Source organism: Acinonyx jubatus, chromosome D2 (assembly GCF_027475565.1).
Source record: "Acinonyx jubatus isolate Ajub_Pintada_27869175 chromosome D2, VMU_Ajub_asm_v1.0, whole genome shotgun sequence".
Lineage (NCBI taxonomy): Eukaryota > Metazoa > Chordata > Mammalia > Carnivora > Felidae > Acinonyx > Acinonyx jubatus.
In genome coordinates, this window is record NC_069393.1 from 68,503,701 (window position 1) to 68,527,680 (window position 23,980).

General features: G+C 48.1%; 1 protein-coding gene across 33 annotated transcripts in view; it reads left to right on the top strand.

Moving 5' to 3' along the window:
• TCF7L2 (transcription factor 7 like 2) overlaps positions 1–23,980 on the top strand; it is a 205,252-nt gene that overhangs the window by 161,264 nt on the left and 20,008 nt on the right. For 17 of the 33 annotated variants that reach the window (XM_053207154.1, XM_053207152.1, XM_027063069.2 and 14 more), the window contains 4 exons: positions 13,020–13,152; positions 15,447–15,549; positions 17,552–17,638; positions 23,299–23,439. In XM_053207154.1, the coding sequence (XP_053063129.1) occupies positions 13,020–13,152; positions 15,447–15,549; positions 17,552–17,638; positions 23,299–23,439 (464 nt within the window). The remainder of the gene's footprint in view (positions 1–13,019; positions 13,153–15,446; positions 15,550–17,551; positions 17,639–23,298; positions 23,440–23,980) is intronic. The other 16 variants (XM_027063072.2, XM_027063080.2, XM_027063104.2 and 13 more) reach the window with 3 other exon arrangements.

The window sequence follows — 23,980 nt, forward strand, 5'->3', positions numbered from 1 at the left end:
GTCCTTCCAGCCTTTGTTTTTGTTTTGGGGGGGAGAGTGGGGGTGGGGTGGAGTGAGAGTTCTTGACTCGTCCGGTGTGTTAAAGACTAACGTCAAGAAAAGAGTCCTATAAACAGGTGGGCAGTCAGATCGGCGAATTAAAAACGTCTCCCCAGTGTCAGGTGTCCCGCCGCCAGAAGGAACCAAATCTTTGCCACTGGTTTTGCTTCACGCAAGGCAGGTCCAGGAACCCGTGTGGCGGTGGGCAGGGGTGTTCTCTTACCTGCATGCAAATCGGAGTTGTGTGTTTGCTTTTGAACAGGGTGAAACGATTTAACACTTGGGGTGGGAGAGGACCCGAAAGGCTCATTTTGTCCTCTGCAAGTTTCTTCTGTCTTTAACCCCTCCTGGAGCCACCCTCCCTCTCTCGCCCTCCTTCATGTAAAAGAGGATGATTTCAGGCCTGTGATGTCTGAGTCTCTCAACTCCAATTAAGTTAAACCCACACAAATGTACCCGGCCCTGGATCCTATGAGAGCCCCAGGAAAAGTAAGTCGGGTTTGTGGGATTTAGGGCTAGCCTTTTGCATTCCTCTGCCTTCTCTTGTCTCTCTGCCTGTCTCTGTCTCTCTCTCTCTCTCTCTCTCTCTCTCTCTGTTTCTTTCTCTCTCTCTCTCATTCTGGGGAAAGCTCACAAAACTCAACAGTCTAAAAGCAAGTTAACGGTCTGAGTACTAGAATGCCAGGGAGCACAGGAAGCTTGCGTTCTCCTTCCACAGAGGTCAGTTGAAAATCTTTCCAGCACAGTCTTTTACTCTAGAAGGAAAAGAGGGTGTGTGTGTGCGTGCGTGTGTGTTTGGCAGACAAGGCCCTACCAAATGTCACTCCCGTGTCACTGTGACAAGAAAATATGCTCCCCCCCCCCCCCCCGCATTGCAGCCCTCTCTAAGAAATTTGTTTTGAGGGATTTGACAATCTTGCAGATAAAGTGCCTGCCTACTGCACTCGGTTGATCATTTTCCCTCATGGCTGACCGTAATTTCTTAGCTACTCTTAGCGGTAGCTGTGTCCCTGCCGCCCAAGGTAACGGGTGAGGGAGGGGGACTTGGCTTAGGTGCCCTGAGCTGGCTGGGGAACATGGGCCTTCCCCCTTCCTTCACGGATTCTGTAGTGGTAAAGATTAGAAACTAGAAGGAGTTTTTTCTAATTAAGAATTAAAAAAAAAAAAATTCAGTCTGCCACCAGTTGAACTAGATGGTGAGGTTTCTTTTGGCTTTGTTTTGTTTAATTTTTTCGTTTGGTTTTTGAGGGCTGCTGCGTGTGGAAGGGGGCTAATTAACAAAGTAACGATAGGCACTGGGAGTGAGACCTTGGGAGCATTTTGAGTGAACCAGGGCAGAAATTTGGAGCCTTCTCTAAAGATGCTTTTTTCCAGCTCTTTCAGGGAAATGCATAAAGGGAGGGGAAGCTGGGAGGAAGAAGAAAAGTGAGAAAAGCAGTAAGGGAGGAGGAAAAAAAAGCTGGCCCAGTCCCATCTTGAAGGTACAGAGAAAGTTTTTTTTTTTTTGAGGTGGAGAGAAAGAAAACCAAAGCTATTATGTACCCTAGGGATACAATTTTAGTGGGCATGGAAGATTTGAGTGGGAAGGGAGGCACAGTGGCCTCCGGGCTCTCTCTCTTCCAGCAGTTGGGCGGTTGGCACCTCCATTTGAATTGCTGGGTGAGTAGTGGGGTGTGCGTGCGTGCGTGCGTGTGTGTGTGTGTGTGTGTGTGTGTTTGTATCCTTGCTTATGGTCTTGACCATTAAACCTCAGTTCCTTTTTTTCTTTTCTTGTTTTAAATTCAGACGATGGGAAGGAAAAAACAAAGCAAGAATAAACGGTCAACTCAAAGTTGTGCCCTTTCACGCTATACTTTTCCATAGCAGTTTTGGGGGAGTGGGGAGAAAGGGTTAAAAAAAAAAAAAGATGCGGAGAGAAATCGTGACTCTCATCACAGTCCTTCCTGCTACACAGCCATGCAGAGCCCGCGAAGCCGGCTCCCCAAGTACGAGGAAGGAGTAAACTGGGATCCGGAAAGGGGTGGTGGGGTTTAGGATTTCTTTTAACAAATAAATTTCTCTCCTTCACCCACCAGGGTGGGCTCCACTGGAAGAAAGAGAAGGGAACATGACGTGGCCTCAGAGAGGAGCATACTTTCAAAGCTTGAAAGGTCTTGGAGCGTTCAGGCTTTCACAGTAGCAGGGCTTGTGTAAACTGTATATTTTGGTTTCATATTTAATGCTAACTTTCTGTTGCTCTGTCTTTCTAGTTGTATTTATTTTCAATCTCCAAATGTAGATGCCGGCCTTTCAGGGCTACAGTCTTGCTTGTGGTGTCTGTGTTTTCTAAACTTCGAGGGAAATGTGTTTCGGAACCCTGAGCAGGAGACCATTGTGGTGTTAATGATTAGGAAGAAGGTCCTTTTGCAATACCAGTTTGGGGCTTAGGTTACACTGTATTCCACTCAACTGTTGGGTCAGATCCTTTGCCACAGCTGTAAGGGCATCCTCGAATTTGGAGGCGATTCCTATGATTACTTTCATTACTATTTTTTGCTGTTGAGTGGCCAAACACAGGAACATTTGCAGTGGTCAGTCCGCTCTTAGATCCGATCTGGGGGGAGGGGAAGGAAAAAAAATGAAATCTGCAACAGACTCTAAGAGTCCTTGTGTTTTCAAGATCAGGAATTCAACCCTAAACAGCCTATTAAAACACAAAGTGGTAAATAACTTCTGTGAGTCAAGCATGAAGGAATGACAGATACTTGCCTTGGTTTGCCTCTCTGGTTGTGTGCAACTTTTCTAGTTCAGTCTACGATCGTGTAAACTGTCCAGAAGCGTGGGGAAGACAGTGCAAGCTGGCACCGCAAATGTGGAAGTTGTGTTGCTGTAAATTTCCCAACCCAGCGCAGTCTCCCTTTCTGAGATTCCTGAAAGGTTCCAGACCTTTGTTTACTCAAATTACTCGGGTTACTTAATAGCAGTCCTGCTGTTTCGGTGGCCGCTAAACCTCCATTCTTGATTTCTCATGAGAAAGGAGTTGTTTGAAAGGGTGAATTCCCGACTCCAATGATACAGATATCATGATCTTTGTATTGTCACAACAGGCTCCTGCTTCGGCATTTTCTAGAAGCAGCAGAGCCTGCAAGCTTATATTCTCAGGGAAACCTCCCTTTTGTGGTTTGGGGTCGGTGGGGGGCCCGGCTGAGCTATGTAATGGAATTCTTTCCTCCTGCAACATTTTGGAATGTGATGAAATCTTGCCATGCCCTCCAGATTACATACTTCTGCACACATTTGAAAAAAAATTTTTTTTAATTGGACTTTGCCTGGGTCATTACTTCCAACTCAGCTTGCTTTTAGAGAGGGTCATGTCCTTTTCACGTGTATCATTTATCGAGACTGTAGATGCCCACTAAAGGGTGCCCATGTGTGGGAGGGACACTAACTTGGCAAGATAGAGAACAATGCAGCACCCCTTTTGCACCCATCATTGCTGACATCCTGCTGAATCCAGGGGTTTGACTCATTGGTGTCCTTTGGGCCACAGGAACACGTTCATCCCTCCTCTTCTGTTTACCTGCTCCTTTCTAGGGAGAAATTCACCTGCTCTCTGAAGGAAACAGCTGTTTGAAAGAGCTCTTATCAGACTCCCATGTAGCAGGCATGAATTTCAAGTGCAGTACTGTCTAAATTCAAAAGTTGGGCACAGGGTGTATTAAAAAAAACAAAAGACATTTTTATACAGCTGGTCATTGTAAATAAATTAGAAGAGCTGTATCAGGTTTTGTTCACTACTTTCTCGAAATCCCCAGGATGTAATAACCATTATGTACTTAAAATTTACTCTAAATCAAAATTGGTGATTTCCTTTCCATTATATTCAGGAATCCCTAGATTTGGGGTTGTTGGGGTTTTTTTTGGAGGGGGGTGGGTAGCCTGGAAATCATCATTATTATTTTTTTTAAGTTGTTTTGAATTTGAGCTTTTGGATTTCCTCATTTGGAATAGGTTAGTTTTATTCTTGGCTCTGTTTTGCAAATCTGCTCTCCTAGGAACAGCTGTACCCTCTTACCCAATTCTCAAACATTCTCTGTAAACTTGGACACTCAACAAGATTGATTATGCTAACACTAATCATTTAATACCCAAGTAGTAGAGAAATATCTTGTGGGAGGGTGGAGGTTGCGAACCACCGGGAAATTACTTAGGGGTGAAGTGGCTGGTTCCTCATCTTGGCGACCTTGTGTGGAGGATTAGGACAGTCAGAGGACCCTGTTGTGCCTGCCGTACCCCCTCACTGACCTCCGCCATGCTGTGGCATGTTCCTGGAGGGACGCGGGCAGGAAGAAAACCCTGGGAACTCACTGGTCAGGGGCCAGCCTGGACCGGGCCGGCCAAGACTGAAGCTTGCACGTGCTTTAAAGGTTAGCTGGGGGAAACACAATGGGATGCTTTCTTTTTATTGGGAAATAAATGAGAATGAGTGGAAATAAATTATGTTTAATGAACTTAACTGGAAGTAATTGTTCAAGAGCCTGTGAAAGCACAGCTTTGCTGGGTCGGCCCTCGGCTGCGGCTCTCACAAAGCCAAGCAGCTGGAGCACATCTTTATTTTCCAGGTTAGAATGTTCCCCTTCGGGTGCCCACTCCCCCACCCTGACACCTCCTCCTGACTCCCAGCCTTCCCCTCCTCCTTTTTGGGGATTAAGGAAAGATCATTAAGAGCAGAGTTTGGCCCCCTAGACCCTGAATGCTTGGCAATCTGTTTTGTGTGTTACCAGCTGGATTGTTAGATTATGGAAGGGACCGGGGGCGGGGGGGGGGGGGGGCTCGGGGGGGGGGCGGGGGAGAAGAAGGCCAAGGGCTTAGGATGGTTTGAGTTAGTTCTATGTATATGCATGTGTGTGAGAGAATTTGGATGAAAATTGACTGCACATTTATTCTCTCTCTGCCTGCCCTGTTCAATCATTTCCCCGCACGAAGAATTTTACTGCTTGTGGGAGTATATGAGAAACTGTGAGTCGGCAGAATTTTGTAGAGAGCCGGAGAATCTCTCTTCCTCTCCTTGCTGTCTAAATGGAGTTGATTCTGGGGTTGGGGGAGGGTCCAGCCATCCATAGTTTGCAAAACAAAGCAGCAGCACCCTGAGTCAGGCCACCTTGGGTTGCAGAAGCTGTCGTTTTGCAGCCTGGTGGGTTTGTGCCAGAGACCCCCAGCAGCGCGGCCAGGTGAGGTGAGCTGTGCAGTGGAGTTGCAGGGTGGGCATTTGCTGCAGGTCACAGCAGACCTCCTTCCTCTTAACCACCTCATTTCTCCAAGCAAAACTTGGACCCCGCGAAGCCTTCTCTCTTATTTATTATTTTCAGTAGCCATGTACATCCCGTCCAGGGAACGTGTGCCATCAGCGGGGAGCAGGGCCTTCGGGAGCAGCAGCATTTGACCACGAGTGGGCCCCGTGCACTGCACTAGGCGGGGCCTAGCTGGCTGGGCTTCCATAGCTGGGAGGAGAGAGGGGCAGGGCAAAATGTTTCCAGAAGCCCATCTGGCCAAGCGTGGAAGGCCGCTGTCACCCTTTCCGTCTGTGTGTGTAGGAGCTTTGCAGGATGCGGTAGGGAGATGTTCAGTAGGTAAGCAGGGATGGGTCTGTGCGTGCAGGCCCGGATCCAGCTTGCCGTGAGGGCCTCCTTGACGTCATTCCAGAAGCGGAAGTGGGCGCTAATGGTCGGGAATGGGTGGTTGAGGCCGGAGGCTTACTTTTGCTGATGTTCCACCACTCTCTGGTCCGTAGCCTGAAAGAATAGGACTAGTTGAGTCACAAAGGGTTGTTGACGAGTAAGAAACAGCCCCTCCTTCAGCTCCAGCCCCTCCTCTTCAGCCATGGCTCCAGTGACGTGCGAGCGACATCATTAATGTTTTGCTAGTCGCCATTGGCCTTGGTACAGCTGTAGTAAGTGGCATCTGGCAAAATGCACGGGGATGAGCTATAAACCCATTTTTTTCACGTAAACCTGGAATGAACAATGTCCCTTCCTGAGGCTGATTTCAGACCCTGGGAGGGCTGGGTAACCAAAGACCACTGAAGACCTTCCACGCTGGGGGTGGGGGGGAGAAGGCGGACAAATGCCCCTCTGTGCCGCTTTTGTTTTATTGTGCTGGGCTCCTCAAGGCACTTTCTGGCCCCATTTTTCTTCTGCAGAAAAGGAGAGCAATAGGGGAGTATTGAGGAGGAGGGCCGGCAGAGAGGCCGGGCCAGCAATGGCTCTATTTGTTTTCAACGTCTGCTGATTAATAGGTTGCGAGGTGAATGGCCAGCTTTCATTCCCTTTGGGTTCCCCACAGTTACAGAAGGTTGCGGGGCTGGGGTTAGGGGAGGGTAGCAGGGAGATCTAGAAGTGCCTGAACCAGTCTTTCATCCGCCAGGTTCCACATGGCGACCCTGTTTGGACGGGCGTGTGGGCGCTTGGCGATGAGGGTGGCACGGCCGAGTTGCAGAACGCTGGTCTTAAGGGTTCTCCAGAGGTCAGAGGTCAGCCACAGGGGCGCCCCCTCCCCACCCCGCCTCCCCCCACTGTAGTTGGATGAATACTTCGGGTCGAAAGGCTTTGTGTGCTTTGAGGGCTGGTAAAGGACCCCTTTTTTTTTTTTTTTAAATAATTTTAACCATTCAGTGCTCAAAACCCATAAAGGATAATGAACAGAACTGGGGAAGGCTTTGCTTTGGGCAGCAGCCATTTCTCCAGGTAGAAAACCAAGCCCTAATGACTTATAGCCAGATGAGGATTTTTGTTCCCTTTAAATAGGTACTGGTGACTTCATTTCATGGGTTCGAGGTTTCTTAGTTGACTTTTTCTTTAGTTTAAGTTTCCAGTTAGCCGGAACTGACGGTGTGTGCAAAGTGTTTATCACCTGATCCCTGCGGGACCCTGCTACTGCTTCTGTCTCTGAGGTGCAGAAATATCCCATTAAATGTCCTCATCCCCCACCTCCTGTAATCAGCCACAAGTTGTAAAAAACCCTGATAAAAATCCCTGGTGCCCTGTGGCAAAGGTGTTCTCGCCGAGGCAGGGAGCCCCGAGCTACTCTTAACTTGGGGTGTGGGGGAGGCAGGGAGGACAGCAGGGAGCACTGTTTGCTGACACTGGGTCTAGGTTCCAGAAACTGGCAGGTGGCAGTGTGAGGAACAGATCCCTTTGTGAGTCCTGAAGCCTCTCTGTCCGGTTGGAAAGGTCGGCCCGGCCTACGCTCATGGGGTGCAGCATGCACGGTGGTGAGCCCCACCCCGGCGCCAGTCTCGGGGGGTGGGTGGGGTGGGGGGGGTCAGGTCGGTGAGTGTGCAAGACCTGGAAGCACTACCCCCCTCGAGCCTGTGACCTGGGACACCTCCCGTATGGAACTGATAAGAGCTGCCAAGCGCGTGATAGGTGTGTTGATGAGGACTTGATGAAATCCGTCCTACTCAGCACCGAGGTGGGTCTGGCACCAGGGCCGCATTCAGCAGCAAGGAGGAGCTGTGTTGGGGTTGACCGTAGAGCTTCAGCAGGTGGTCAGGGCTCCTCTCTCCCGTCCTCCCCTCAGATCGTCTGGACGAAGGGGTCTGGGTGGCTCTGATCTGGACAGAGGGGTCTAGGTGGCTCTGAGTTCCAGGTGCTCGCGGTGTGGGGGTGTATGGGCAACCGCAGCATATGACTCCCGGACCTTATGTGGAACATTTTATTAATGTTGGCCTTTCACGTGGCCCAGAGTTGCCTAGTTTTCATCATATTCTTAGCGGGTTGGATGCTAGTAACTAGGCTCGTCCGGCAGCTTTTGATGACTGCCACCATCCCGACCTTGAGTATATGTTAGCTGTCCCTGGAGGTAATGACTTTTTTTGCACCCCTTAGGTAGTTGGTTTTCTTTTTTCATTTTATTTATTTTAGAGAGAGAGAGCATGAGTCCGGGATTGGGGGGGGGGCGGGGAGGAAGAAAGGGAGGGGGGGAGAGAGAGAGAGAGAGAATCTTAAGAGTCCAATGTGGGGGCTTGATCCCATGACCCTGGGATCATGACCTGAGCCAAAATCATGAGTTGGACGCTCAGTCGACTGAGCCACCCAGGCACCCCACCCCTCGAGGTAGTTTTGAAGACATACCTCATATTTAGATAAAGTAGCTACCTAAAAAAGTACCTGATTTCATGTTGCAGTTGTTTGCGTTGAATAGCAGACTCGGTCTATAAAGAGATAAAAGGGGGACAGACGCATATTTCGTGGGCTCTTTATCCACTAACACCCCCAGCATAGATTGTTGCATTTCGGGAAGGTTGTCTGTGTCCTTCCCGTAAGAAAGGTACTTTTCACGTTTGAATTTTCTTAGGGTGGTGACATTTTTGAGCACAATCCTTAAAGACCTCTTTATGGAAGTGGGAGCTGTAGCGCCCAGGTGTCTAAGTCGATCAGGCGTCCAACTTTTGGTTTTGGCTCAGGTCACGATCTCACAGCTCTGTGGGTTCGAGCCCTGCATTGGGCTCTGTGCTGGCAGCACAGAACCTGCTTGGGATTCTCTCTCTCCGGCTCTCGCAGCCCCTCCCCCACACATGCTATCTCTGTCTCTCTCAAAATAAATAAATAAACTTAAATTTTTTTTTTTTTTTAAGTGAGCTCTGATCACAGGGGGAGGGGAAAGTCTAAGGGACATTTTCTATTTGGGTCGGTTGGTGTTTGATTGATACGAACTCTGACTTCAAGGCCCTCACCCTGATTCTGGAATGCCCTTGGTCATCTCCAGCTCTTTTTATTTAACTTTCAGCTCTTCTGTAGGCATTCTTATTTATTAGCATGATAGAGTAATGGTTTTTCTCAAAAGAGATAACAAATATGTTTATTAATTGAATACCACATTTTTAAGAAGGGCGTTTCGCCTGACAGAACGTTGGCCAGAAAACACCCATACGCTCTTGCCTCATAATGAACATCTTGCCTTTGAAATAAGGAGCGCAGTCTGTGGATGCATTTCCCTCTGGGAATCCGATTAGAAGATACTGGAAGGGTAGCCAACACCACCTTCAGTGTGCCCTCATCAGTAGTACTCGCTGGACAGTATTTTCCCAAAGCTTTTTGTACAGGCCTGTTGTTGGTCGCTGTATAGGCATGGGCCTTAATTTTCACAGCACACTCTGAGGTCGAGCCCGTTCCCATCTAGAGTTTGGAGAGACAGGACAACGGCCTAAGAGAGGTTGTACAGCTAGAGGGGTCAAGTAGAATTTCGACCTGGGTCTTGCTTGAATTCATAGCCTTCACTCTTGGCCACCGTGCATGCAGGCACTCATGGTCACCGTGGTGCATGCCAGGGGGCTCTAAAACCATTTTTAAGGCACTCTTCTTATAAAGTATAAGACTAGCCCGTTTCTGAAGGCCTGTCTAGCTTAGTTCTACGATTCTGAGTAGACGCCGTTTTAGTCAATGAATCTGTGAAATTGGTCCTGGCCTTCTCTTCTTCTGATGTTTACGGTTGCAACTCAGTTGTTCTTCTGCAACTTAGGAGTCTCGCCACTCCACAGGCTGGGCGTGACAGGAGACACAGAGTTCTAGAAGGCACAGTCTTTGTCATTAAGGAACGTAGCTACAGCGGGACCAAGAGAGGTACATATGTGGCTCTAGCATGGGCATGATGTGACATAGAAAGAAAGGGCTGTGGGGTTCTGAGACTGGAGAGACAGGGCATCTTCAAGAAGAACATACTTCCATTCACAACAGCAGTCCAGGTGTAGGCAGGTCATATGAGAATGGTGAGTAGACCCTGGTTTCTGTAGGTATGACTTTATTCCTTCCCCTGCTTGCTTGGGAGCTGGTCAACCTGCAGAGACGCGTGGTTACCTAGGGACCAACCTGGCATACAGTCACGATGAGAAGAGAGAACCACGTCGTGCTAGGGCTCCCATTTGCCTTCCTCTCCTAAGGCTGGGTAGCAGCAGCTCGGGGTCCACCCCCTTCCGTGCTAGCGAATCTTGACAGGAAACTAACCCGTGGGCCAAGCTCAAGGGTGCAAAATAACATGAAGGCGATGGTGTCCAACTTTTGTCATGTGCCCATTTGCCTTCCTCTCCTAAGGCTGGGTAGCAGCAGCTCGGGGTCCACCCCCTTCCGTGCTAGTGAATCTTGACAGGAAACTAACCCATTGGCCAAGCTCAAGGGTGCAAAATAACATGAAGGCAATGGTGTCCAACCTTCATACATATTTCTAAGAGGAAGAGGGAAAATGAACTTTCACGTCCTACACTCAGCTCTCCTGTCACCCAGATTCTGTCTTCGTCTTTTGCTAGACAAGTAGAGAAAGGTTTTCTCTGCATTTCCTGTTAGTCCTTCTTGGAAGGCAGCCATGGAATTGCTTCTGAGCTGTAGACAGACGTGTGCCATGGGCCACTTCTCCCTAACAATAAACTAATAAGTAACAATAATAAACCACCATTCCTGTGCTCACCATGTGGTAGGTTCTGTGGTAAGCTCTTCCTGTGGACTTTCGTAAGAACTAGGACTTGATTGGTGATTAGGACCCCAGGTCTCTTAACCTTGGCACTTGTCTGTGGCCACGTGGTTCTCTGGTCTAGGGGTTCATGGCTGAACAGGTAGAGCTGCCACGTGAGGTCCTCAGGAGGCCGACTGGATGCCTGGGTCCTGAGCCCAGATCTACTGAATCCGGTTCCTGCTGAGAGATTTCCTAAGATTGGCCATCCAGATTTGTGACAAGTGTCCTGAGAGATGCTTGACTCAACCAGAGCTGAGAACTGTAGGTTCCACTGTCAACCACCAGCCCTTCTACCCCATCCCGTGCTTCCTTCCATTGCTTATGGTGGTCCCGCTGCCCAGAAGTCATTCAACCTCCAAGTGACCATCTTCCCTGCTTTGGGTTACCTGTGGTTCTTCCTACTCATCTCCTAGTTTTACCCACACTTACTTTAAACTGTCTGGGATCGATCTGCCTTCTTTCATTGCAGCAGGTGTGTATCTTTCCCACCAAACAAAAAACTTCCGGAAGGTGGCAATAGTCACTTGCAAAGGAAAGTGGTCTTCCCTCTCTCCAGCTGTGTCTGCCCCGTCTTCTCCCTCCCTCTCCTTTCCTCTTTCCCCTCTCCACCCCAGCCCACAGTGAGAGTTCATTTGCTGGTTACCTTTCAATCTGTCCTGAACAGAAATGTTCCCCCCAAATAATCCTCAGTGCATGTTCATAAGATGCTGGCTTTGGCCTTGGGGCAGCAGCCCCTCACGCTGCTGGCTGTGGCCTTGTTCAGACCTTCATGGCTGCTAGGGAGGTGTTAACCAAAACTCCCTCTGCTTTGGTGCTTTTTAATTTCAGTGCTTTGATTGCGAACTGGTAATTCACAACATAAGGCTCTTTGAGCAACCAGCTAGCCTCCTCTGAATGTGTCCACTTGTTTATGGGAATCGTTAAACCAAGCTGTTTTAAGTGTTGACTTCTTTCTCTGTAGTTTTTTCTGGAGCATCTAAGAAGGCCATATTTTCCTTTCCAAACATGCTCCTGAAAAAAGTTAGGAGTGCCTTTTACCAATGCCTTCCCCGCAATTAATTGTGAGAAATACTCTTTCTATAGTATACCCCTTCCTTATTCATTAAAAAAAAAAAAAAAAAAAAAAAAAAGGACAAGAAGAAAAATGCACGGCGAACGAACTGCTCCGTGGTCCCTGAACTCGAGAGGCACTAGTGGGCAGCACTGGAACCTTACTTCTTTTCTTTTAATGCAATTCCTTTTCCTTGATGTTAATGCAAGTTGTGCCTTCCTAAAAGTAATAAAAGGAAATGAAGACACGTTCTGAAATGAAACTTGACTCTAATCCATTCATCATCTAATACTCGCCTCTTTATCTTCGCTGGTACCTAATCTGGTTAAATGTCCCTGTTGTAGGATTTTAGTGAAAATCCTCTATGGGGAATAGGGTTTTTTTGCAATTGGATTACTCTCAGTAAATGGCCCAGTAGTTCGCTTGTTTCAGCTTAATTTTTTCTTTGTGATCTTGCTGGGCTAAGTTATAGCACAGCAGAGCGGAGGGGGTGGGGTGGACTGAGAGAGGGGCTGGGGGGAAAGAGGAGAAGAATTCAGGAAGGTCTGGTCATGGCAACTGGAAAGATCTTAGCAAATGCTTTTCTTTTTTTCCTGCTTCTGTCTACCTGTCCACCCTTCTTGAACATAAAAATGCCTGTACTTTGTTTTCTAGAACTGCCCGTTTCTAATCTGCACACCTTTTATTAGCCCAATTTATCATCATCCAGTTAATTTATTAGCGTTCCCCAATGACTTCCTAATGAAATTCCTAATGAATCAGGGCTGCTGTAATCTGCATAAAATATGCAGGTGCTCGCCTGCCAGTGTAGGGCTTTCTGGTAAAGTTCACACTCCCAACCAGACCAGGAGTGGGGCTTTTCATCCATGCTGTCTGTAAAGGATTGTAGCATGCCCGCTGGCTCCCAGGGGCAGGGGGATGTTAGGAGCGTGGGGTGGTGGATAGGGGAGGCCGAGTGGGTGGGAATTGGGCCCTGCCACGTTTCTTGTAACGGAAGGTTTTCCTAGCTGGTCCCCTGGGAAGCCTTGCCTGCCTCCTGAAGGTCCCTCCGGTGGGGTCCTGGGGTCAGAGATTCCTCCCCCCCCCCCCCCCCACCACCTGCGGGAACCCAGTAGGCCTGGGAGATTAAACCCCCATTGCCGATTTACCTGCCGACTGGGAAGGTGCACACTTGGGGTCCGTGACGGGGTGGCTGTGGAGGAGGCATTTTAAAAGCCAGGCTCCGTAGGGAGGTCAAAACAGAAGCACGCCTGCCCAGAGAGCTGTCTTTACAAATATCTGTTATTTTTAATGCATGGATTGGGGCCAGGGCTTCGGGCGGAATTGAGTGCATCTTACAAAGTCCAGGAGGGAGGGCGGGGTCCAGGGAGCCCACGGGTCCTGTGTCCCCCAGTGTCGAGCCGCCAGGAACCAGCGTAACGTTGGCCTCCTGTTCTCCTCCCCACAGTCGAACAAAGTACCGGTTGTGCAACACCCTCACCATGTCCACCCTCTCACGCCGCTCATCACGTACAGCAACGAACACTTCACCCCGGGAAACCCACCTCCACACTTACCAGCCGACGTAGACCCCAAAACAGGTAGGCGGTGTGTGCGATGCCAACAGGGCGTGCGGGGTCCGGGGCCGCCTGGCCTGCTGGGAAGGGACGGGGGAGTTCGGGATGGGCTGTGGGCCGTGGCGGAGGGGCTCCTCATTTCCCCTCCTGGGGTGTGGAAAAGAAGCTCTTTGGGGAGACCAGAGCCTGGTGAGGAAGTAGCCTCTCCTGTGTGGAGTGCTAACAGTCTTTCTAGAGCCCAGAATGCCCCAGGAAGGGCTGGCTATGAATCATGCAGTGTTTTCCAGGAGTAGCTTGTAACGAACTCCGAGAGCCTCAAACAGACTTGGAGGCGGGAGTAGTTGTGGAGGCATCCCATGGCCTCCTTCTCAGCTTCTTGGGAGCACAGGAGCCCCAGCAGCATGGCTCCCCAAAGCCCTAGTTCCCTTGGCGGTCAAGGGACTCCAGTCACCTGACAATGACTTATTGCTGCAGCCGGAGGAGACCACATCACTGGATCCCGCATTCTCTTTGCTGGTTTATTTGGGTTCTTCGTCCCCTGCGATATCCTGGGTATCATCGAGCCCATTATACAGATGTGAAAACTGGAGTCCGTGTTTTTCCTCATTGCAGCATGGAACAACCCGCACAGTCTCAGGCAGAAGGTGTCACGTCATCCGTCAGCCTTGGCGCTTTTCCCCTCCTTTCCATCCCACATACACATGGGCTGCTTTTTCCTCCGAAGAGGGAAACAGAGAGGGCAGGGTCACTGGCCACCCTCCCCGTAACAAGATTTGAAACCAGCAGCCGGCCACAGCTCGTGGCGGGGTGGCCATGGAAGAACAGCTGAGGCCAGGACAGGCTGGGCGGTGCACTGGGTAGGGTTCTTCTAACCAGCTAGTTAATTAGAAGGGTGAATTTTAAATGGCTGTTATCCCGTGTCATCTGGTCAGAGGGGATTGTTCGGTGTTGAGCTGAGGTGGATTGCCCATTCATGCTGCCTTTGCCGCCCCCAAACGAAGCCACACGTTAGCTGGTGTTCGCCAGCCTCTGAGCCCCCTTTGTGCTCATGGGGGACCTCGCCTAGTACTTGGATGGCTGGAGGAGGCCGCCAGCCGGCCCCAGGCTCTGTGAGTGAATAGCAGCATCAACGTCTCATTTAAATAATGGTAGTACAGGGAATAGCTTTTAAATGGTTATCGTAAAACATATGATTAACGTCTGCAGACTGTTTACTTTTCCTCTGCGAACATTCTTTCAAGTGTGCAAATGGCTTGGTGTAGGGTCCAAGACCAGCTAATCTGTTTGGTTTTTGTAATAGAGAGAAAGCAATGTCTGCATGAAAATGTCACCCAGGGAGACTTAACTTACAGATTAAAAGCTTCCTGAATGAATTAAAAAAAAAAAAAAATGGAATAGTTTTCATCCACGGACATGCAGCGTACTACCTTCAATAGCATTGTTCGTTTTCTTCCCACTTCTGCTGCATAGATCAAGTTCCTCTGTCGGAATTGATTCTAGCGCTCTAGCTTTCCCCCGAATCGATGGCAGGATGTGCGCCTGCGGCGTACGTAAGCGTGCAGTGGGGCACGGGCCTCGGGATGTGCCCAGATGTGCCTCGAGAGCCCTGTTAGTGCTCACCATGCGGCAGCACCTGGTCAGGTAGGGCCGATTCTCCCAGGTGCCTCTGCCCTCGAGAGAATTAGGTTCTAGAGCCTGCCAGGTCTCCAGCATCCGCTGGTCCTTTCAGTTCAGATTCTACCCTGGAGAAGAGGCCGTGGCTCGTGGTGAGTTTCTCCCAGAGCTCATCCTCTAAGCTGAGGTCGGAGACATTCTAGGGGAGTTAACTTTTTTGAAAGAAGACAAGAGTAACCTTTCCAAAGGCCGTAACTTAAAAGGTATGTTAGAAACCTAGGGGAGTAACTCTCGTGCAGGCAAGTCATTAGAATTAAAAGGAGTGAAGGCACAAGTTGGGAGGGCAAAGAGAATTTGTATGACTTGATCACCTACTATGTGCCAAGCCCGTCAGATTTGTTTTTTTAGTTTCAGTAATCAACACTGCTCACATAAGGCAGAAATATGCAAGATGGCATTTTCTGAGTCTGCATTTACCCAGCGTACCCATCCATCTAGAATGAGATAAACCAAGTTTTCAAGGTAGGGCGGGGAAAGATAATGAATGAAAGTTAGCCACAACTCTTAACGATCACAGTCCCGAAAAGACTCATGCTTGCGTTACAGAAGAGATGTGTCCGTCGTCCCTTCCCTGTTCCCATCCCCTGACAGTTTCTTTTTCCTTCTCTTCTCCTTCGTACCTAAAATGCTGCTTCTTCTCTCAGGAATCCCACGGCCTCCGCACCCTCCAGATATATCTCCGTATTACCCACTATCGCCCGGCACCGTAGGACAAATCCCCCATCCGCTAGGATGGTTAGTACCACAGTAAGGAGTTCCATTTTTTTAATTCCCTTTTTGTTTCTGACATGGGCATGCTTATTATTTATTCCGTGCGTGTGTATGTGTGTGCGTGTGTCTCAGAAGACGGGTTGGTGAGGGAGGGCCGCAGTGGGATATGTTGCAAAGATGCTCCTTGAGGCGCCCTGTGGGGAAGCAGGTGAGTCAGTAGCCATTCAGATGGGTTTTGTAGGAGAAAGGTCATTGATACTTAGCATTCTGAACCCACAGTCCCCAAAGACTCTAGGCTTCTCTCTGTGAACAAAGGTGCCCTTAAGGTACTTGGGGAATTGCAAAAGGCTCTGAGGGCTTCTATCAAAGGAAGCTGACCATGGCACTTCTACCGGTGGCAGCCCACAGTGGAGTCCTGTCATTCATTGGTTTGAGGCGGCACGAGAATGGGAACAGGCATAGCGTGATTTTGGAATCCAGGGGTGAGAGTGGAGGGTTATCCTCTCAGAAACCCCTAAACCCCAACACCATCCCGACCTTTACTCCCAAGGCTGGCAATAAGAGTGGAAAGGTCTGTCTGTTGAGAAGTTCCAGTATCCAGCTAGGGTCTCCCTGGGGTTCTTGGTTCACCTGATTATGAGGGGCTGGGGTGGGGGGGGAGGGTCTGGAATCCCCACTCCAGCATGTGGGGCCTTCCTGAGTGTCAGCCGGGGTTCCTGGCGGTGTGCAGGTCTGCAAACTGCCTTTTACGATTGGTCTTCCTATCACCCAGTCTTGCTTTTATAGTACCATCCATTAACCTTCCTTAGACAACTTTTAAAAACGTGTGTTTCAAAACCAGAGTAGAAAGGCCTTTAATGCATAAGCATACTGGGCACGCGCGCGCGCGTGTGTGTGTGTGTGTGTGTGTGCATGTGGTCTCTGTTTCGTGATTGTGTTTTTGTGTATGTGTTTCTCCATGTGTTTATCAGTGATCTCTACTCTAGAAAGCAAGGACAATTTGTTGTCTTAACCAGAATACCTCCTGGTAAAACTCTGAACTTTGGGTCTTGGGGAAGATGCCCTTTCAAAGTTCTGATGTAGTTACCTCCCCCCCTCCTGCCCCTCGCCCCAGTCTACCCTTTTTTCTCTAGTTGAACAGACACTGCCCTGCTGTGTGAAAAGTAGCTTGTATGAGGTGGTAGCCATACCAAATACCAACCATGGCTGTACTTCCTGTTTCTTTCTTTCTCCTTCGTTTTGTTTCGCAGGGTAGACATGGACGTGAGTTTGTGTCCCGTTTCTTTCTCGGAAAATGGGGCCATTCCTCCAATAGTTCTCTGTCATCAGTTGCCCCGTTCCGCTGATGGGGAGATATTTGAAGGCTAGATAAAAAGGAATAGCCAACTCAGACAACCCTCTGTCAGAAAAAGTTGTGTGTCTTTCATGAGGATGCTATTTTGCATGTTGCTGTATTTTTTAATTATTGTAATGAGGTGTGATTGTCTATTGGTTACCCACAATTCTTCTTGGGGACTCTCCCCCCGGTAACTCTTGTCAACACTTGTTAATTTGACAAAAGGCTACAAATTAAGCTCTGTTAATTTAATGTTTTCTCACCGAGATCTAAATACCGAAAGAGGCCCAAAGCGCAACTGAAGTCCTTTGATTCACTGTACTTTATTTTGGTATAAATTTACATTCATTATTGTTTTCCTTTGGATGTGTAGCCCTCAATTAGTGTGATGGCTCCATTAAAGCAAGCGAGACTTCGCCTTTAATTATTACAACAAAACACCTAGTTTCAGCTTGGGGAGAGGGTCTCTATTGACATAAGCAGAGGTTATAAAATTTAATTAGCCATTCCTATCAGATTTATGGCATTCAAATTGTTCTGTGTTTCTTCCCTTTGATCCTTCCTGTACAATCCCCAAGATTTTTGTTCTGATCAAATGAGAATAAAGCTTACTGTGCAGAGAGAACTTTCCCTTTTTCTTCTTTTTCTTTCCCCCTCCCCCCCTTGTTTGCACTCTCTTACTTTGTGCCCCCCTCTTTATAGGCAAGGTCAGCCCGTGTACCCAATCACGACAGGAGGATTCCGTCACCCCTACCCCACAGCTCTGACTGTCAACGCCTCCATGTCTAGGTGAGTTCCAAGAACGGGCGCCTCCGACCAAGTCGACCATGGGTGACTTGTCGGAAAGTTCTCTGGCTAGCTACCAGGCCATCCGGGGGCGGCTCCTTCGTGTAGTTCCAGTGGTGTAAGACCCAAAGGGCGCGTTGGGCTTTATTCCTAGGAAATACTGAGAAATTAACCTGGACTTGTAAGGTAGGTGATGTTGAAGTCTTGAGGTCAAATCTCGGACTCCATCAATGGAGCGGTTTTTCCTTAAGAATTTAAGAAGGCCAGAAGACATAGATAGGACCTCGCGGAACTTACGAAAGTGCCGTTCCTCTGTTGCCCCATGCTGGGTAAGAAAGGGAAGGGTGAGGGTCATTTTATTATTGTGTAAAGGACAGTTTGAGGAAGGGCGTGCCCTTTTCAAAATCCAGACTCTTCACTGTCCACAAGCAGGGACACCCCTGCCCAAACACAGCCCTCTCTAAAGCAGCACTGTCGTGTAGAATTGTAAGGTGAGTCCCGTATGGAATTTTAAGATTTTAGTAGCCACAGTTTTTAAAAGGTTAAAGGCGGGGGGGGGGGGGGGGGGGATTAAAAAAACCCCAGGTGAAATTCTTTCTAATGGTGTATTTTGTTCAGCCTAATATTGTCAAAACATTATCATTTGGACATGTTATCACTGTAAAGCAGCTACTAAAGAGATGTTACGTTCTGGTTTGTACTTCGTTTTTGAAATCTGATACGTAGTTTGCACTGAACAGCACAACTCAATTTGGACCGGCCACGTTTCAAGTACTCAAAAGCCACGTGTGGCTGGTGCCTACCATATTGGCCTGTGTAGCTCTCAATTTTGGAAAGTTAAAAAAAAACAAAAAAATCACGTGTGTGCAGAGCAAGAATTTGAAGAGAACCCATCAAATAACCAGCAAAGAATTCCTACCCCCTGACAAAGGACAGAACGATGTTTACTCCCCTTAAGAAGGGACCATCTTCAACTTCTAATTCAAATATTGTGGCTTAACAACCTCCACACCGACTTCCCATACTTGGTATGAGATGTTTTGCCACGTGTACTTGGATATAAATGGTGAATTCTTCTGTTAAAAAAAAGAAAAGTCGTGTGTGTGTGTGTGTGTGTGTGTGTGTGCGCGCGCGCGCGCGCGCATTCGTATCTTTTTAAGGCTATCCATATGTGTGTAACACACACACATATACCCACACATGTGTACCTAGATCTTTCGGATCCCCTGTTCTCCTTTTCCTCCCTCTAATTAATTCTGGCTAATTTTCCAGTGAGTGCTAGTTTATTTACAAACCGGTTGGCAGCAGTATGTTTAAGTAGTCCCTAATTGCTCCTAATGATAGTTTTATTTTCTGTTCATCTGATTTTCAGTCAAGTTAATTAAATCGGTGGAGGTTTAGACTTTCCTGATGGGCTGCAACAAGTAATCCATTTTGATGATGGCCCATAATTAAATTAGCATGCATTGCATGGCAAGGATGCTGCCCTAGCATCTTCCCCCAGTCTCTGGAGTCAGCATGGGAACCCAAGGCCAGAGGAAGGGACTGGGGAGACAGGACAGGACAGCTCCTTTTCCTGCTTACAAGACCGTGATTTCCGGTGGGGGGGGGGGGGGGGCGTGGAGAGTAAGGATCACTTTCACTTTCGTTTAAGAAAAACAGGCCGTAGAGCCCACCTTAACATTTGTCATTACACCACGGAGATCACGTAATTTTAAAGATCCCACTTCCCAAGTGTGATAAACGATCTCCGTTTCAAAATCCACGCCAGCATTGGTGAGGCGGGAAAATGCTTGTGTGTTCTCTTCTCCAGCGAGAGGAGGAAGGTTATATTCACTAAATGATGGCATCACAACCCTGCAAAAAGCATGGGAACGAACAGGGAGTCTCCCAAGAGAAGTGCTTCTGAGCGGCCCCTAATCCACAGCTCGTCTTCCCGGCAAACCAGCATTTACACCGCGCACCTGATTGTTTTTCATGTTTGTTTATTCGGTGCGTTCTAGAGGCGCTAAAAGCAGTGAAGTAATCGGAGGATAGGGATTGGGGTTAAGCTTATCGATTGAATTATCATTAGGAGGTCAGTCGATGATTTAGAGGTGGGCAGGGGGGTAGAGGAAAGGAAGGAAACAGTGGGAGGAAAGCTTAGGGGCTCAAGGTGCAGGGGGGAGGCCGCCGATTCCCCAGGTAGGCCTTAGGAAAGGTAGCTAGTTAAAAAGCGTATACAGCAAATTAAATACATTATTGTGGTAATGGGGCGACAGAAGTATAGGTCTATTATACTTATGGCAGTTATAGGAAATGTAGGCAGCTTGCCCTGTTCCAGAACACCCTTTGATATTCATTCTATTCAGCAGCGGGGCCAGGACTTCTCAGAATTAAGTGATGGGTCATTATACTTTAAACACCATGGAGAAGCCTAGATTGGCAATTAAACAGCTCTTGCTGACACTCACTTGTGCCACCCTGTGACCCCCTTTAGATTGAGATGTTGGAGCTCCGGGCCCTCAGCCCGCTAAATTGGTGCAAGGCTCTTCTCCTGACGAGAGCGGGCTCTGAAATCTGCCGGCTTCAAAGGGAGAGAGATCATGTATAAACCATAATGTGGGTGCACCGTGGCTCACAAAAAATCAGGCAGGAAGAGATGAAATGTTACAAGTGCAAGGGGGAAAATGAGAGAATAATGACAAACCTAATGCAACTCAAAGCAGGATTGTTGCACAGGAAAATGCATCCCACTGCTTGTGCATAAAATCAAGGCCGCCAGATGACATCCAGTTAACAGAAACGTGTCAACAGTGAAGTGAAGTGAGCGCGAGCAAGAGAGGAGCCCCTGAGACAGCCAGAAACAAAAATTAGTTGTCCTTAACAAGTTAAGGTTCATCATTATATTCTGGCTTGGAGCCATAAAAGCAGACGGGGGTATATAATGAGCTGCTTAGAATTTTTAGGGTGTTTATTGCATTTCATGAAATAGTTGTCTGCAGAAAGGAATTTCTTAAGCAAAGGTATGCATATAGATCCCCCCACCCCCGCTACCCCACCGCCCCGTTTCTTTCTCCGCTATGCATTTTTCAGATATACGAGTATGTGTGTAGGCATGTGAACTTGGAAGCATTCGTTCCTCATGGCCGCGTCGGAAATTTTGCCCCACCCCAGAATGTGCTCGAACTGTGGTATCTGCCTGTGGTGTTTGCTGTGGACACACACGCACACACGCGCACACACACACACACACACACACAGTATTTTCTCTCTCTCCCTTCTCTCACCCTTTCTATCTCTCTCCCCACCCTCCCCCTTCTCTGTCTCTCTCCCTCTCTCCCCACCTCCTCTGTTTCTCTCTCTCTCCCTCTCTCCCCACCTCCTCTTTTTCTCTCTCTCTCTCATATGTCTGTACACATATTCTCATTCAGCAAGAAGAGAACATATGTATTTGAGGAATGTCAAGCCTTTAAAATTCACAGTAAAAGCTGCCACTCTACCCACCACTTCACCCAAGGGCTTCCAAGAACACATGTTCTTAACTTATGTTTCCTCAGAGGCCCTTGCGCAGTGGGAAGGAACAGGGTGTAACATAGGAGCCCAAGTGCCTCCCGAGGGTTTGCTTTTCATTTTTTCACAGAAAGGGAATGGAGATTGTTTGGCTTTTTTGTTTCTCTCTCTCTCTCTCTCTCTCTCTCTCTCTCTCAGAATTTTTCTCCCCGCCCCCCCCTTTTTATACCCTAAAGGATCTACATGGTTCTTATTAAAAAATCACGTCATTGTTGCCAAACTCTGACACTGGCTTCCATTTGTAAAGGCAGTGGCAGGAGAGGGCCACATCAGGATGGAATTTCTGAGTCAAATGTCCTCTGTGATTCTGAGCCCCTTCAAAAATCTACATCATTCACTGGCATTTTCTCTATTGATCGACGAAGATTCAGTTAGTACTTTAATTTTTTTGTCTTACCCTTTTGCACACTAACATTTGCTGCATTATTTGGATTAAACAGAAACTGGGTTCATCTCCAGTCCACATATGAAAAGCCCCTTGTAAATCTAGGATCCTCTTGAAATCCCACCTTGATAAACCCTTGTTACCACTCCCAGTTGCCACCGCACTTGGCTGCCTAGGGAGCAGGTGTCCCTTCTCCGGATGGTGCATGAACTGTTCTGGCTTGGGTTTATTCAGAAAGCATCAACTGCTTGACCCGGGTTCTCCTTCACCTGAATAGCACCCGGCTTGCTCATGTGTATAATCTGCCTGGATTGGAGCCTGGAGGCAGCCATTTTGGTTTCGTTCAGGGTTCTACCCCTTTGCCCCTCACCCTACTATTCTCTGTGGTAGTATTCTTTTAAAAAGGGTGGTTCTTGTAACCCAAGCATATCAGAAAATGTGAAAGCTGTTTGATCCAGTTGTTAGTTCACAGATGGGCCAAGATGAACATTTTACAGTTAGCACGTGGGGCACCTGGGAGGCTCAGTCGGTTAAGCGTCCGACTTCGGCTCAGGTCACGATCTCGCGGTCCGTGAGTTCGAGCCCCGCGTCGGGCTCTGTGCTGACGGCTCAGAGCCTGGAGCCTGTTTCGGATTCTGTGTCTCCCTCTGTCTCTGACCCTCCCTCGTTCATGCTCTGTCTCCCTCTGTCTCAAAAATAAATAAACATTGAAAAAAAATTTTTTTTTAATTAGCTCTTTATGTTCTGGCTAGTCTATACTGTAGGGAAATGCCAGTTCAGGGCCTAGGGAGGATTTCAAAGAACTTTCTTAAAAATGGACAGTTTTAGAGGAGAAAACAACCTTTATGCATATATTTACAATTTTGATAGTCATTTGGAAGGCCTTTGAATGCATAGGCAGTCTATTACGTAAAAGTAATTTAGGAATCCTAGAATTTTAGTGCGGGAAAGGGTATACAAATCAGAATTCAAAGCTTCATTTGTATGTGTGTATACAATACAGATTTTTCTTTTTTTGTTGTTGTTTTTTGTTTTTGTTTTTGTTTTGTTTTGTTTTGCATCTTTCCCCAAGAGGATACAAGCTAATTATTTAAAATGTCTGTGACTTACGATGAGAACCAGATGGGAAATATTTGGATTTTCCCCGTCTCTCTGCCTCACTTTCTCTCACTCCTGTCAAAACGATGGAGGCACATCGGCAAAAGAAAAAGAAAAATTTTATTGCACTCCATCCACAGAACGAGGCCCTAATGAGGCCTGCGCAGCATTGTCAAAAATGTGTGTATACTTGGACCACGTTAATATTTTATTTAGCTGTCAATATTCAACAATAGATTTCACCTTTCATTCTAGAGCTGATTAGGACTTAGGAGATTGTCTTCTTAGATGCCACTAATAATGCCTCAAAAAACAAGTACACGTGTGATTTCCAGCAGGTAGTCTAAGCCTCCTTTTCCGCCCAAGTACATCCGTTATATTTGTCTTTCGCTAAAGATGTTAAAAATCATAATGTCTCTTGTCAGTAGCAATAATGAAGGGGAAGATTGGCTTTAATGACATTATGAGAATCATTATGTTTAATTTATCGCTAATTAATGCTGACAGGTTTCATATGCCTTGGGTTGCTTTCATGTGAGTGTTACGTGCTGGGGTTTTTTTGTTTTTTTTTAATTATGTGTACACATCCCTCCCCATTCATTCATTTTGATTCTGACGATTTACACAGCTTCCTGTCTTCCAGGTTCCCTCCCCATATGGTCCCACCACATCACACTCTACACACGACCGGCATCCCCCACCCGGCCATAGTAACGCCAACCGTCAAACAGGAATCCTCCCAGAGTGACGTCGGCTCACTCCATAGCTCGTGAGTGTTGTTGATCTTTCGGCCGCTCTTTCCTTCCCCATCTTGTCTAGCCCATTTGTTGATGCGGTGGCCATTGGGTGGTAGCCCGGCCCATGGTTAGCCAATGGAGCGTGTGCCCCTGGGAAACACCCGACTTGGGTGGCCTCTGGACTCTGAGAGAGCACAGCGCTCACGGTTGGCACCAGTGTGGGTGTACTTGCGTGCTTGGGCGGCCTGGGGTTCGCAACCACGTCCCCGTCTCTCACCCACCACGGAACGTTGAGAGGCCTGGCCTGAGAGCACGAGAAACCCCCGTCGGGAGCGAATCGGCCACGCTGTGCCTTCCCCTCTGCCTTGGGAAAATTGTGTGTCTGAGACACTTGAGGAAGTAATTACGAAATCTCTCTCTTCCCCCCACACCCTCGCTAGGATGTTTTCGTTCCGTTTTCCAGGGTGGAGAAGACTAAAAGTGGAAGCGTGCTTCTCGTTCAGGACTGCTGGGTTTGGGCGTTGAGCAGACAGGGAGACGGGTTCTCTGCTGTGGAGGAAGTTGGGCCTTGCG